Source organism: Bidens hawaiensis, unplaced genomic scaffold (assembly GCF_021521415.1).
Source record: "Bidens hawaiensis isolate Kalapana, Puna unplaced genomic scaffold, B.hawaiensis_p1.1 tig00007857_1, whole genome shotgun sequence".
NCBI lineage: Eukaryota > Viridiplantae > Streptophyta > Magnoliopsida > Asterales > Asteraceae > Bidens > Bidens hawaiensis.
In genome coordinates this window covers 812,958-829,161 of record NW_027491544.1, presented here as the reverse complement: position 1 = coordinate 829,161, position 16,204 = coordinate 812,958, and the positions used below count along the sequence as shown (strand labels likewise).

The 16,204-nt window shown below is 35.0% G+C and overlaps 1 protein-coding gene across 1 annotated transcript; it reads right to left on the bottom strand.

The window, feature by feature from the left end:
- Nucleotides 1-9,364: 9,364 nt before the first annotated feature.
- Nucleotides 9,365-15,385, bottom strand: LOC143636280 (transcription factor MYB11-like). The gene is made up of 3 exons (XM_077103919.1): nt 15,253-15,385; nt 14,740-14,869; nt 9,365-10,097 (listed from the first exon to the last, which is right to left on the bottom strand). The coding sequence occupies exons 1-3, from the start codon at nt 15,383-15,385 to the stop codon at nt 9,365-9,367; spliced, it is 996 nt and encodes a 331-aa protein (XP_076960034.1).
- Nucleotides 15,386-16,204: the final 819 nt, after the last annotated feature.

The following is a 16,204-nucleotide window of genomic DNA, read 5'->3' as shown; positions in this document are numbered from 1 at the left end:
ACGTAAATAATAAAAGATATTAAAAATCAAAATTCACATATGGAGATAATTCTGTGTCATACTCCCCGTCTTCGAAAAAACTCTTCCTCGAGTTTTGCTTTAGGATCACATAGCCACCTGGATCGAAAGGAACATCAACGCGCTCCTTATTTATTAACTTCATCACATGCCCCAACAATTCAACTTTGCAAAACGCCTTGCGCGACTCTGAGCGTATAATGTAGCATTAGAACGGTTCCTGTTTGCTCTCGACTTTACCCTCTCAACTAATTGAAATCCTCCGACATACTTTCCTTCGTTTGAATATTTTTTCCATCTTGAAAGTCCATAATTATCAGTTGATTAGGCTATCACCATTAAATTGAAATCCCGACAATTGAGGGTCAATAAACGAACCCATATCTTTTGGTGAAAAATATGGACTGTCAATGAGGGCAGCCGGAATATCAGTCCCCACCGTGGGGATTACCCCGAACAGAGTTTGAGACCCAATAGCAGTTGCTGCACCGTCTAGAACCACTGATGGAACACCACCATCAGCCGCCATACGAGTTGACGTACCACCGTTAATGGCTGTTTCTCTCCTTAAAACCGCATATATCGGTTCGTCTTCTTGAATAGTAATTCCGCTAATAACCTTTTGAACAGACGAATATTCTCCTCATCGAAATCACTTCCGCCTTCATCAAACTTAGGCTCATCTTGCGACTCGCCTTCGGTATATGTCGGCTCATAGAACTGTTGTGGATGACGGCTAAACGAATGCTCCTCTCCGTCGTTACCTTCGTCCCTGACGACGGTGCTCGACTTTGTTTTTGTCTTGCGCATCTCCCTTTGTAACTCCAGATAACAAACTCGTTTTTGTAGTCGTTCGATCTTTTTAAGATCCCGCGGGTTGGGATGGATTCCACTGCTGCCTCTTGCGGCGACTCTGCTAGTAGAATATCAATCTCTACCGGGGGCACGTGAATCAAACATAATTCTGTCGTTGCCTCTGGCGGCGAATCTACGAGCAAGAAAGTATTCATCATCACGTCGAGCCATTTGAGAACCAAAAGCTCTAATACCAACTGATGCAGTTTCGGAAGCGATTAATGGCTTGAGAGACTCATGATTAATCAAAAGACGATAAATTGAACTGAAGTTCCAAGAACAACGTTCTTATAATAATAAACTTAATCAAAAACTTAGAAACTAAACAACCAGGATCCCTACTTATACTAAACATAGAAACGAGATAAACGTAAATAACAAAAGATATTAAAAATCAAAATTCACATATAAAGATAATTCTGCATCATTTTACCAAGGGAAGTGAGAGAAATGGTGTTAATTAGGTGCTTGATCCGTAACTATAAGAAACCATATGGATGGTCCTCATTGTTCGCTTACATGTAACGTGATGTTGAGTTTTACTTCTGTTTAAGGCTCGTGTGGGGTCAGCATGAGGGAAGGAGAAGCTGAGACCAAATTCTAAATGGGTTGGGTTAAATTAATTTTTTATTTCTTGTTGGCTAAGGTTCTGTTTGTTTTTGCTTAAAAGGTCTACAAGGGATTACGTCTACGGGGCGCAGACATAAGATTCTGAAGACTGTCTGTTTTTTTTAGAAAAAAAAGATCTGAAAAATGCTTTTATGATCTGAAAAAGTAAGTTATTGCTCAACTTTTTCACGCTTCTTCACACTTCTTCACATCCTATCAACACCCAATGTCCAACACCACCACCACCCACCGTACGCCACCACCATCATCGTCCACCACCACCCACCGTCCGCCACCACCACCACCATCCACCACCAACACCACCCACCAACACCACTGTCCACCACCACCACCACCCACCGTCGGCCACAACCACCGTCCACTACCACCATCCATCGTCCGCCACCCACCACCACCACCACCCACCGTCACCGACCACCACCACCGTCCATCACCACCACCACCCATCGTCGCCCACAATCATCGTCCACTACCACCACCCACGACCCACTTTCCACCACCACCCACTGTCGGCCTCCACCACCGTCCACCACCCACCACAACTGTCCATCACCACCACCCACCGTCCGCCACCACCACCACCCACCATCACCGTCCATTACCACCCCTACCGTCCACACCCACCACAACTGTCCATCACCATCACCCACCGTTCACCGCCACCGTTCACCGCCTACTGCAATCGTCCATCACTAATCGTCCAGCACCACCCACTTCCACAGTTCGTACGCCACCACCAATTATTTTAGAAGTCTACAGACGTTAAATAAATTCTATCTAATGTGATATGTATGATAGGCAACTAATTTTCAACTTATTTAGACGATATCCAGTTTATAAAACAAACAATGTTATATTTTCATATTGCAAACCTTCAGACCACATATTCAGTTGCAGACATGAAATCAGCTTGCAGACAGTTTTTGTCTTCAAAAACAAATAATACCTAAGACGGCGAATCTCAAGAACGACATTCACTCCAATGTGAGGAGGATGTAGCATCCTGAAACTTTCGAACCAAATTTGACAGCATAATAAAGATGAGGTATCAAAAATATTCTCAAGATAAATAATGGAAAAAATTAAGGAAATAAAAGCATTCCATATTGAAGAAATAGATTCATCCCACATTGGAAGAGAAAAGAAAGTGGAATCATTCCACATAAGTATAAATATGAAAGAGAAATTCTTCTCACATTGTTAAATTACAAAACTTAGGAGCTATTTATAAGGAAAAGAGTTTCCATAATAATATTCTTATATGAAAAGATGCACCGGTGGTCCTAGCGGAAGGAGTGAAGCACCCGATGTATACGTGCACGGGCATGGGCACTGGCTCAGGCGAAATATGGTGCTTTGATGGCGCACTTCGCACTTCGCACGCTGGCATCGTCGCAAGCCGCTTGAGAGTTGCCTTAGTATTTTTGGAAAGTTAAAGGATTAAAAATGAAAATTCAGATATTTTAACACAACGCACTATGCGGTGGGCTTAACCAACGAACCATCGCACTAGGCAATGGAACTGGGAAAAGACCGAGACAGGGGCAGTGTCGCGCTACGCGAGGACCGACCCATCACTCCATCGTGATACATGACGAGGGCTAGATGACGCGTGTCCCACCACCTGGCGACATGTGGAACGTGTGGCAGGCCGCGTGTCAACACGTGGCAGCCTATTGTGATAATGAGTCAGTGCTACACGATGGCCCATGAAAAAGGCCATCACGATATGTGATGGGTCACGAAATTTGCCTATAAAGGAAGGGGATCGCAGCATGTTCATTTTTCACACACCAAAACACCTTTAGTCACACACACACACTAAACCTCGGGAAGTGTGTTGAGATATATAGTACATGCTAAACCCCGAAGTTCTGATGGTTTAAGCTTTAGAACGCGATATAAAGTAGACGTGCTGCCTGATCAGTCTTAGGCATTTAACTCCCAATACCCGTGTAAGGTAGGGGTTCCAATTAAGTATTATTTTATTATTATTAATGGTTTAGACCATAGTTCAGGGTATAGCCGGAATCTTGATTACATTTAAGCATAATATTACTTTTCATAAGCAGAGGTTATAGTCAAAATATTGTTTCTTCATGATTAAGAAGAGTAAGCTTTTACATACAAGAGTCAAAATGGTATTTTCTTTATGATTAAGAAATATATTATTCATGTACAAAGGTTATAGTTAAAATTAATGTTTCTTTTTGAAGAAGGAACCCAATATAGATGTTTCTTCACGAAGTAGAAACGTAACATTAATTGGAAAATAAACAATAGGACTAAAGGTCCAAATGTTTTACTTAAACAAATAAATTATCAAGGTTTAAAGCTATACAAAACAGACAAAAGGTTTGAAGCTAGATCAATTGATATAGATATTTATAGAAAGGTTATTCCCGTACTATAGGTTCGAGATAACGATCAGAAGCAGAAATCAGTAACATAAACTGATCATAAACAGAAAGGTGAATACGCCCTAAACTTTTACAAACTCTTTAAGAGCAAAATATTTGCATAGGATCTTTGAATCCTTAAAACCTTGTGCTACAATAATAAGAATCGAACACTCTGATTAATAGTATACATGTGTCTGGATCCATTCATACGTGGTGACTCAGCATTTTCCTAAGGCTATGCAAATCATTAACATGTCTCTGGAAGCTTTATGAGGAATGATTTGTGTATATGATTAATTGTACATGTACTTAGGGTAATTTTATCCCAATTGAGTTGGATACTTAATGAGTTGTCACAAAGGTATTATTGTTGATTTCACCATGGTATTGAAAAGATTTTACAACAGAGTCAGCGTCATTCCAGCTGTGTGCTGACGTATTTTCCAACCCATTTAACAGGGAATCAAAAAGGTTAGATCAGAAAACAAGACATGATAGAAGATTGGAGATATAGTCATTAGATGCTATCTGATGGTTTAAATACTTTTTGCAGAATATTATAATCATATTTTCAAAGACATGTATTTTAAATTATCAAACAGCTATTTAAATCCCGAGTTTTCAATATAATAATATTTTATTTAAAGACTTCAGCTAAAATAACTTAACTCCGATACATTTACAGAACCGGTACCAGCTAACGGGGTGTCAAGCCTTGGCCCTAAGTTAAGGTATGACACTAAATTGCTTAAGTTGATTGAGTTTCTAATATTTCAATTCTACCCAAAGTTGATATGCTACATCTATTTTCATTATTCCAATATAATTAAAATTTAGGTTAGTTTTGCATTATATACAAAGAATGTTTCACTTCTTTCCAAAAGTGAGTGCTACATTCATGTCTGACGTAACTAACATGTGCCTAATTAAAATAATTGTTTCAAGTTCTGCTCAAAGGTGATTTGTCATAATTATTTTACACGCATACTTAAATGATTTCAATTCTACCCAAAGGTGATCTATCTTTATTTAAGTAGAACGTTTAATTAACTTAGTCTATTAGTTTGATGTCAATAATAGGCATATCACGTCTTTAAAGAAATATGATGATCCTCACATTAATGATCATTCATTAATCTTACGATCATATTTTAATCTGCCTTACTTTAATACCTCATATCATTACTCTCTGTAACTCTTTTTAATAAATTAGCATCTCATCCAAGTCATCCACTCTAATTTCAAAACCCAATATAAGTTTTGTTTCATAAAGAGTTTCAATAACATTTAGCTCCTCCAGTTTTATGATTATCCCCCAAGACATAATATGACAATCGTGCCGCTCTTTCTAATATGGTATGAGTCAAACAGAATGTCTCATGATAATTAAGAACCCATTAAAATAAATACTATCACTAGAGTTACTAGATTCAATTTTCCAAAGACTAATCAAAAGAACTCCTAAGATGCATGCATTCGTTCAAAATTTTAACTACAAGGTTAAATGGCATTCGTAAATACATCACAACGTATAATAGCATAACCCATAATATTAAAGGTTTACACATGAAAATAAGTACACTTTTCTAATGCATTATGTACTAACTTTTCACTAGTACAATCTAATACCTTATGAATCAACTATAACACTCAGAAATACCAAAGGAAAATGAGCGTGTTGATCAGCAACGTAGGTACAAGAAAAGAAATGTATGACACTGGAAAATAAGATGTTATACACTTCACTACCACTAAAACCTAAAAAAGGGTAGTTCTAAGGTCCATTAACAAAATACAAGTACTACTTCCAGCTTTAAGTTCTCCAATGAGAAAACTCACTACACAATTATGCCATTATTCTAGGCATAAGCAACGAGACTGTCCATAATTCGTAAGAACAACTGCCTAAAATAGGTAGTTATATATTAATGATACTTAATCTGCTAATCTAATATTCCAATTAACATGTGATGGGTTGAGTCTAGTTCTATGTGTGTTCTTACCATAATTCAACAAATAACTAACATGAGTTTTAGTGATAAATTTAAATGTTAAGGCTATTAGAGCCTTAATAATCTGCCTTCTAGTTACATTTTATGATACCATACAGATTTTAGAGACTAAACAGAATTTAGTATCAATACTTGAACTACATTATGACAGTTATGAGGTTTGCATAGCCAGCATAAAGTCATTCTTACCTTAAAATATCATATTAATTGTTATCAATATATGGATTGAAACATTTATAAAATAAAACTGGTTGATACTATATACTTTTGTTATCATGTAAATAAGAATTTAACAATAGAAAATTGAGACCTATAAAATTCATCAATTAAAACCAGATTTCATGACAAATCATGACATAGTTAATGAGGATGATTTTTTTTTCATCTAATCTCATTCTCGGTGATTTTAATTCATGTGTTAGATGCCCTAAACATTAATAGGCTTAAGGAATAAATACGGGCCCACCAGAAATTATATTTCACTTCTATTCGTGGAACTTATTCCAAACGGAATATTTAGACAAAATTTACTATATAAAGACTACCTACTTGTATCTAATTTGTCTTCTATGGAAAAGAGATCCATTCAAAAAACACTCGGTCTATAAATCAATAAAAATCCATGTATGGGTTAATGAAAATATCAGAATGTGATGAAATCTTTGTATAATTATTGTCATCAAAAATCAAATGGATCAATGTACTTACCTTAAGATGAGTGGGAAAAACTAAAAACAAACATATCCTTATATAGATGACATTATTCTGACAAGTATACGTCAAAGAAGTGTTAATACATACTTTGATATGATGGATCTCAGAGATATCCTTTACATGATAGATATCATAACATACCGAGATAGACCCAAAGGGACATTAGTTTCGTTTCATAAGTTTTACCTTAAATGGGTCCTTCGAATGTAACAAACAATATTGCTCTCCTTTAGATGATATATAATAGGATTAATGAGATTATTTCTTCATGCTTCATTAATTAGAAGTTTTATGATGGTCAAGTCTACACTCGTTCAGATATTACTCACATTGCAGCACACTAGATCTGTCTAGATTAATGTGAAACATCTAAAAAAAGAGTATTACAATATCTTAAAAGGAAAAGAGAGATTATAATTAAAGAAGAAGTGAGAACACAAACCAGTTAATTACTTTAACTGTGTTATATTCAAAGATAACTAAAAGTCAATTTCGAGATATATTCTTATGTCAGTGGACAAATGTATATCATGGAGGAGTCAGTAATGAATTGATAACAACCTAAGCTATAATGACATAATATGTTTCAAATAACATAACAATAGTCACTAAATGTTGTTTAAAATTTTTCAATAAAATCATAAATTTGTTTACTCCATGTCAATAACATATTAAGAGTTACTGTGATAATCAGCTACCATGTTTTCTCGAATAGTAACAATTAGAGAAGTGATGCATTAAATTTCGATATGAAATTAATTATTCATGAACTAATTTAGGAAACTAAAATTTTATATTGAATACATTCAGGATATGTTAATGGATCTAATAACTAAAGGTCTATCGACCAAAAGTATTATGTAAGAGCTTATAATCATGGCGGGCGTATTGATGACCATGTACAACTGCATATCATATTATGAACGATTAACTATTGACTTTTCTTCACTCCTTTTAATGTTGTATATCTCTAAATATGTTCTGCTGGCGTAATGACATATAGATATACAAATCACACGTCTGATGGGCTTTCTTACAAATTTTGATCATAACTACTTAGATTTTAAATCAGGACTGCAGTATGATTAATGGAGGTTTTGAACTAATGTTCAATTCAATGACTATATTTCTCTGCTCCATATTTGGTTTAAAGCTAAAATGAGTATTAACTTCTGATCAAATTTATCTAATACTCATAGTAAATGATTACTCGGCTAAGTAGGAGAATACTAGATCAAAAATATTAATTGTATTTAATAAAGTGGCCATTATAATCATTTATATTATATTAGATCAAATAATAAATTATACCTTATAATGTATTAGCTTGGTAATTGTTGATGACCGCATTACCCTTACTTGATAATAAAGGGTTTTCACTTGGGTGTATATAAGGAGATAATTAGAAAGATTAACAAGTCACATACATGAAATCACACACTCCACCCCCCCCCCCCCCCCAAATAAACGGTTCTCACAAAAAACCTATAATCCCCCTCATACTATACACCCTAAAGAGGAACTCGACCAAGCTGGCAATCATGTCGTCTAAGTCATACTCCTATGTTATTGATACCCTCTTTGTCGTAACATATAAGCATATAATTATAGGTTTATCATATCATCATGTTTTTACATTACTAACATGAAGAACTTATCAACATTTAAACTAAATTGAATTGCCAAAAAATGTTTTACAAACTACACTTAAATTAAAAAATATACACTAAACACAACAAATCAGTGACAATAAATTCATTCAACTCCTAATTATATTTGTTAGAATCATCACAAGTCTTAAACAGGGAATTGAACCAATGTTAAAATATGTTTTTAATCTCAAGTCATTTAAAACTTAAACAACATAAAAAGTTTTATTAAAAGGACTCTTTAAACCTGTCCTTGTGTTTGAGAAACTCGTATTAGTATTACTATTTAGGGTTAAGTTATTCTAAGTTGTCTTCTAAATCTAAGAAGAGCATAAAACACAATTGACCATAAATTTAACATAATGCTGAACAAAATACAACACAATGCTCAGTAATATAACACAATGTCGATAAAAAAATACACAATTACAAAAATAAACCAAAAAACACAATAATAAATAAAAAGACACAATGATCTGAATAAAAGTTCTAAAATATACAAGTTAGAAATTGAAGCGAAAACCTAAAATCTAATATCGTAAGGTTCGATAAGACAGTTCTAATGCCGTTAGTTTGAGTTCATTGGGAGTCTATTTGACACCCTTGCTACGAATTCCAAGTTTTAGTATTTGAACCAAACCCTTACTATTTATCGTCTTTAGTATCTTTGATTAGGTATTTAGGTTATACTTGCCTATTTTCAGTTTAGTATTTGTAATACTAGCTCCATGCAAAATGGAGAAGTACATAAGTGTTAAAAATACATTACGTTGTTTGATCTAAGGAGGAAGAGATTATGTTTAACTGATTACGAATTGTTGGATTGTTTAAAGAAGCACCAAACAAGGCGATGTCGGCTGGTTACTGTCAGAAGAAGCAAAAGACAAATAGAACAACATACAATCGACATATAAAAGGGACCAAACCATTTATTCGTTACATAACATAGAAATCTTTCATGAGTAGTATGGGTTCACGAATCCCATTTTCTTGGCTAAATTAGCCATTGGTTTAGCATTGATCACGATGTCCATTATTTATTTTATATTAAAAGCTTTGTTTTAAGCTGCTTGCTGCAATGTTTTTAAAGGAAACCCGCATTACCACCTTCTTCCCATAGCGAAACTAACATGTCAGCTTCTTCTTCCCACATATTGAACCCTGGAAAACCGGTCTCTAGATCCCATTCAGTCTCATCATAACCAACTCCAGTTGTTTTTAAACAATTCAAGCTTAGGCATTCATCTTCTCTCTCGTCCACATTCCTTTCATTTCCCTCAAGATTTTCAACTTCAATTTCGGCAAACCATTTGTCTATCTGATCTTCATCAGGAATGCTCAAAACCCCATTTGAATTCGTGGCTTCACCCTGCGAAAAAGGATTGATGTTGAACAATTCATCATCTTGAAACACTAACCAGTTGTTCACCTCCAACTCGTCGCTAATAACATTACCATCAACTTCAACTTGACTTTCATTCATATAGCTTGTGATAGCATTTGAACAATCCTCCATGTTCTTACCGACTAGTTTCTCTATCTCCATTGGTGGGATGGATATTTTGATGGTTGATGAGGTTGAAGGTGACTTATTATTCTTAAAAAACTTATCCTGGTTATATTTTTTTGCGACACTGCGGCTTACACGACCAGTTCTTCTTTTCTTTTGATCAACCAAGTTTGCTATATTTATTTGTGCTTTTTTCTTGTTTTTGGTTGTGAAGAAACGATAACTCTGGCGACTCAAACGAGAGTTCCAGTGGTTTTTTATCTCATTATCCGTTCGACCGGGTAGATAGCTAGCTATCATTGACCACCTGTATAAGAAATTCAAGGAACGTAACCTTTTAGAAACCAAAGCATTGATAGATGGTATTATAAAATAACAATAGCACATACAAACTAATAGATATAAATGTATTATGCGATCCTAATTTTAATGGTCGATATATTACTGGAAAACAAACACCTCATTCTCTTATCTTCTTTTCATTTAGTAGTATTTCTTTTTTTTCTTTTTATCAGGGTCAGCGCAACCATGAAGTGGAGGTCTAAAATGAAACTGAAAATCGAGGCCATTTTAAAATTTTAATATTGTAATCCCTCTTTGTTTATAGGGATTTAGAACTGACAACAATCAACTAAAATTCTTAATTAGCAGAAAAATATAAGTGAATATTGACCTTTTCAAAAATATTATTTATAGTAGGCAAGAATCTAAACACTTTAATTCTATGGATTTTGATTAGATAGTGTAAAGTACATAAATCAATAGTATACCTCTCAAATCTGCAAATGTGTGTTTGCCTCAATAAGTCTAACTCACTTGGTTGCACCAACTTTCAAAGTCAAAGTATGTTTGTGAATAACAAAATAATATAATATATAGTGAAGTTGAAAATTTTAACCTATTTTAATCAATATATTATTTCAGGGGTATAGAATAATCCAAACGAAGTAACAAACTGACTAATACGTTGGCAGAAAAGAAACTAGGGATGCTCAATTTAACATATGTATGTATAGTATTTATAAAGAAAATGAGGCCTTTACAAATTAAGGCTCAAAGCAATGGTTTTAGTTGGCTTACTCATGAGTCGGGCCCTTTTTATATACACTTCAGTTTACAGAGGTGACTTAAGCAGAATAGCATAAAACAACAATTCTAATAATTTCTACAATTACTGTTTAATATAATGAAAATAAATATAACAAAACATTAATACATACATGTAATGAAACGTTAATAAATGAATATAATAAACTTAAAAATCATAAAGTATTGTAATTTAACGTAAATTAATAATTTGTAACACATTTGTAAATTTTCACTTTTTTTCTAAAAAGATATTTTACATATTGTAACAGTACTAGAAGTTGCGCACCAGATATAAAATGTGAGTTTTGACAAGCAATAACTAGATTCCATGGATGTATACATCAAAATTATCAAGTAGCCATATACAAATTTAAAGTTTAGACCATATATTTAATGCTAGAAGCCAAGGTCATCTATACTCTATGGATTATAGTCCTTCACCAAACTCTCTGATCACTGTACGAAAATTCCTTACGGTTGACGGGGGCACCTGCTCGCCTCCATCAGTACCGAATCAAAGAAAGTGTGTTTTAAGGATATACAGGGATGTTTTTTGCCATCTGGCCCTAGGTGGGCATTGGTGGAGAAAGATTGGGAAGAGATAAGGGAATTAAGCAACTACTTTTAAGTGTGGATATTATTAGGTACCTTTAAATTGTAATAATTGTTTCCTTTGTATGCGACCAGACACATTTTTAAACATTTTTCGATTTCTTTACGATAGATGATCTAACTCTTTGCAACGCTATGGATCTCACAATGGCTATTTAATTAAATTATTTTTATTAATTAATTACATATAAAAATAACTAAGATAATGTAACACCCGTTAACTCCGGTTTGAAGAACTAAAGCTTGTAAAGTATGTATAACTCTCGGGACTTATCTGACGTTTCTCGGAAGCCTTCACGTTATCCCGGTACGTTAAAGAACCTAACCATTCCTTCCATTTTGCCTTACACTTGAATCTATAAGGACTAGAGTGTAATATCTTAAGTTATAACATAAAAAATAAAATAAAATAAAACCCTAAACCTAGCAGCTGCAGCGATCGGCCAAGAGGCAGCCCCCCCCCCCCCTTCATTGCTTCGACTTTTTGATCGATTCCAAGTTCCTAGAGGTAGTTCAAGGTATGTACTACAATCCCTTACACTCTTTTTGCTCACCCCTAATCGTTTTGATGCTCAATTTTGCCGAAACTTTTCGTTGGGCAGATTTCGGCTAGAGTGCAATTGACCCACTTCCCGTGGATAAAAATTAGAGTTTCCAGTGTAGAAAGATCCCCAGGTATGGAATTTACATCATATTAAAATTTCATGGTCATTGGAGGTGTTTAGGTCGGTCAATCGATTTTAGTTCGAAAACTAGGGTTTATCGGGGGAAGAATTGCAAATTGTTGAGTTTGATGCGTTAGTTGATCGGGTGACCGACCTATTCAGTTTGTGCAGCCCTAGGAAGGTTTGAGGGCTGTGGAAAAATTATTTTTTTGGTGCTCGGGGCTGTCGTGGTTAGTGCTTAGTCAATCGAGTCGGTGGTGCGCAAATTTTCGTTTAAATGTTAAAGTATGTGTTGTAAAAAGGAACCGTCAACCCTATCAACCCGGGTGACATAATTATGATGAATGAAAAGAGTTAAGACGGAATTTGGTCCATTCGGGGCTGATTCGGTTAACAAATGGGTTTAAGAATTATTTCACGCGCATTCGACCCGATTTGACTATCTTTGGGCCTTGGGCCAAGTTGTTGGGCCTTGGGCCAAGTGTTGGGCATTGGGCCAAGTATTGGGTCTTGGGCCGAGTTGTTGGGCCTTGGGCCAAAGTGTTGGGCTTGTACGGCCCATTAGGCTAGAGTGTTCCTACAGTCTAGTTTAGTAACGCGTTATGTATAATTTACAGGCCCTTGCTTGTGATTGTGCCCTTAGGAACTTCCTAGCTCGTTGCAAGTATTCGATCGATCTCAGGTGAGTTCATGATGCTCTTTTTACTCATTTTACTTTTGGGCTAGCATGCGCACCTAAATGTTTTCTTACTTGATGAAATGTTTTTAAAATGATTTTATATAGGCTTGCTAGTATATGGTAAGCCTTGGATGTTAAATATATATATATGTATATACATTATTTCTTGGCCTCTATTTGGCGATGTTGTAGTCGTTTCGACTACTGATGTTGTGTATGCCTACTTCGTGTTTGCATGCACTGATGTTATGTGTTTGGGTTGTACGTTTGCTCGACCCTGATGTTATACGTGGATGTTATATATATATACTGTTATGTATATAGGGATGTTATTGAATAGATGTTTACATATACATTTGTATATGCATGTATGAGGATGTTTAAGTTCGATAATGATGATTAGATGGATGTACCCTTTTACTTTTAGAAAACCTTTGGTATGGCCATCATGATTTTACTACTGATATCTTTTACTTAAAACTTGAACTCACTCATCTCAAGCTGATTTTGTGTGCATGTTAGTGTAAGTTTCAGGATTTGGAAGAGGATGCCTTATCGCTTGGACGTGCACGGAGCTACTTGGATGGTGAAGGGCATACTGGAAGGAAGAATTGTTTATTAATATTTTATTTCAAGGAAACTTATAAAAGTCATACTTATTTTGGTTCTTGGGGGAAATTCCTGGGTTTCGGGAACTTATTTCATTTTTCATGTTTTCCGCAAAATTTATACTCTGATACGTTTGTTTTAATGGACGAAACGGTTTTTAAGTTTATTTAATTTTACGAGTGTTTGAATGATTACCAACTGTGGGGTTCACGGGGTTCGGGGCCTTACAGGGCCTTACAGATAAGATGCTCCACGTCTTGCTAAAAGTTTCTAAAATCCAATTATCTTCAATGAAATCTCTCATTGTCGTTATGCAAGATCCCAACTAGTTAAAAGCTACATATTTTTTAAAAAATAAGTGAATCTTTCGTTAAATTTTCCAAATATGTACCACACAATCATTTAAATGTCAATAAGATATGTGGCTGAGATTAAATCTAATTAAAAAATAAACCATAAGAAAGAATAAAGATATGTGATGATTAAACTAGTATAAGCTTTAGTTACACATATATAAAAAGTTGATTCGGTGTATAAAAATATATTGCAACTTTTACCTACTTGTAACCTACATATTACATATTTTAAAAAAAAATTCAAAAAAAAATTGTTGCGTTGAGTTCTTTCGAAAAAGAACAAAGATATTTGATTATTACACTAGTATAAACGTTAGCTACACATATATAAAAAGTCGATTTGGTTTATAAAAATATATTATAATTTTTTTACCTATAACCTACATATTACATATATGTTAAAAGAAATTAAAAAAAAGAATTTTTTCATTAAGTTATTTCGAGTTTTTAAAAACTTAAAGTGGTTTTTAAAATAAATCAACACTGTATAGTCTATTAAACAAGACCTTTTATTATTGTTATGTCAACAGTCCCAATTAGTTTACCTTTTTTAAAAGCTTTTTTTAATATAAAAAATTTGTAAAGAAATGTAATATGCCCTAAGGGGAAAACGGACGTGAAGGAGAGAAGGCTGAGGTAAAAGAGAGAGCCTCTACCAACTTTTATGAGATCGAGGGATAGTAACAGCATATATGCATGTCTGATAAAGAGTGGTTTGACGAGGTCCTCTAAGCCCAAAATTAGAAATACATGTGTGTACTCCATACACGTGCCTTTTGAGTGCTTATACTTCCTAGGTCACTCTCATAGCTTTCACTAACAAAGCTATACTTCCTATGTCACTTTCATAGTTTCTTTCTTAATTAGCATCCGCCTGTTGGTGTTGACATAAAAGGACAGGAACACAAGCTAGAGAAGTGAATGGAGGTTTTAACAAACCTGTTTCCAAATTCTTTATGCAACATGAAAATCATTTCATCCTCTTCCGCGCTCATATTACCTCTTTTCAAGTCTCCTCTTATGTAGTTTATCCATCGCAGTCTACAACTTTTTCCGCACCTCAGCAACCCTTTCAAGATTTTAAGGATAACACAAAAGCATTACGAGATGCAATTAAATTTATAAGCATTAGAAAAGCATTAGAGCATTCCCATCAATCCTTTCAACATACATATTTTTTAATATTATTTGTGAGCGGATGTGAGTTGAAGAATAGAAAAAATAATTTAAAAAAGGAACAAAAAATGTACTTGATTGAGTACATGGATATACGCAAGTGAGAAGTGAAAGGTTTTTAGAAAACAAGAGACAAATGTATAGAAAATGATATCTTTTAGTAAAATGATAGATACGGGGTGGGGTATGTATTGTGAATACTGAATAGTCATTTTAGCTGGCATAGAAATAAAAGTAGTGTATGAAAGTTAAGCGTGTGTGTATATATAAACGTACCAGCATTTTTAGGCAAGGATTTCCAAGAACCTTCCCCATTGGATTGAATGTACTTTGTCAGTATTTCATCTTCTTCGGCTGTCCATCTCCCCTTCTTGAGCCCAACCATTTCGCAACAAGGAGATCTTCCCATTATGAATAAACAGCCTTTGTATATGCTTGTTGAAAGGGGGGGGGGGGGGGGGGGGGGTGTTTGTGTGTGTGTGTGAGAGAGAGAGAGAGAGAAAGAAAAGAGGTGTTGTACACAGATTTTATTTTGGTTGGTAGAATATATAGTTGTATAAAATAAGAAAGAAAATGGTCTTGAATCTTGAGGGTAGAGTTCTAGTGTGTTACACGTGATTTGGGATTACTGATTAGTTACTTCCCCCGTCTGTATCACTGCTTTTGTTTTTTTCCAAAAGCTCCTTTATTAGTGCACGTTAACTTGTAAAAAGCTATATATACAGTAGTATTATATTTATGTAAATATACGTGAAACATATTTCTCACGTTTTGCAGATGATGCGGACAATGCACTGCCAAGCAGCTCAGGGAATAAGGTCCTGGGTACTTGGGTTTGGGTGCTCTATTAGGCTGAGGGGTGTGGGGGGCGCGAGAGGGGGCGCGAGTGGGGGCGCCAGCCAATAATATTGTGACGTGTGGCAGAGAGAGAAACTTGATAAGATGGGTGTTGGTAGTGGTGCTCGCGCCCCGGGCCATGGTGTGGAGGGGCGCGAGAGGGGGCGCGAGCGGTTTATTTTTTTATTTTTTTATAAATGTATTAAAAAAACGTATTATTAAAAAAACAAGAAATTATTTAAAAAAACACACATTAATTAAAAAAACACATTAATATCTAAAAAAAATTAAAGTACTAAAAAAAACATTATTCTTATTCTTCGGCTTGGTCTTCTTCGATCAACCTCTTCCGGATACGTTCCTTTTGTTTTTCCATCAGCATTTGGTCGAC

Coding starts and splice junctions, on each gene's coding strand:
- LOC143636280 (XM_077103919.1), bottom strand. CDS start 15,385: ATGGGAAGATCTCCTTGTTGCGAAATGGTTGGGCTCAAGAAGGGGAGA. Junction 14,870..15,252: donor ATCCTTGCCTAAAAATGCTG/GTACGTTTATAT, acceptor AAATCTTGAAAG/GGTTGCTGAGGTGCGGAAAA. Junction 10,098..14,739: donor CATAAAGAATTTGGAAACAG/GTTTGTTAAAAC, acceptor TTTCTTATACAG/GTGGTCAATGATAGCTAGCT.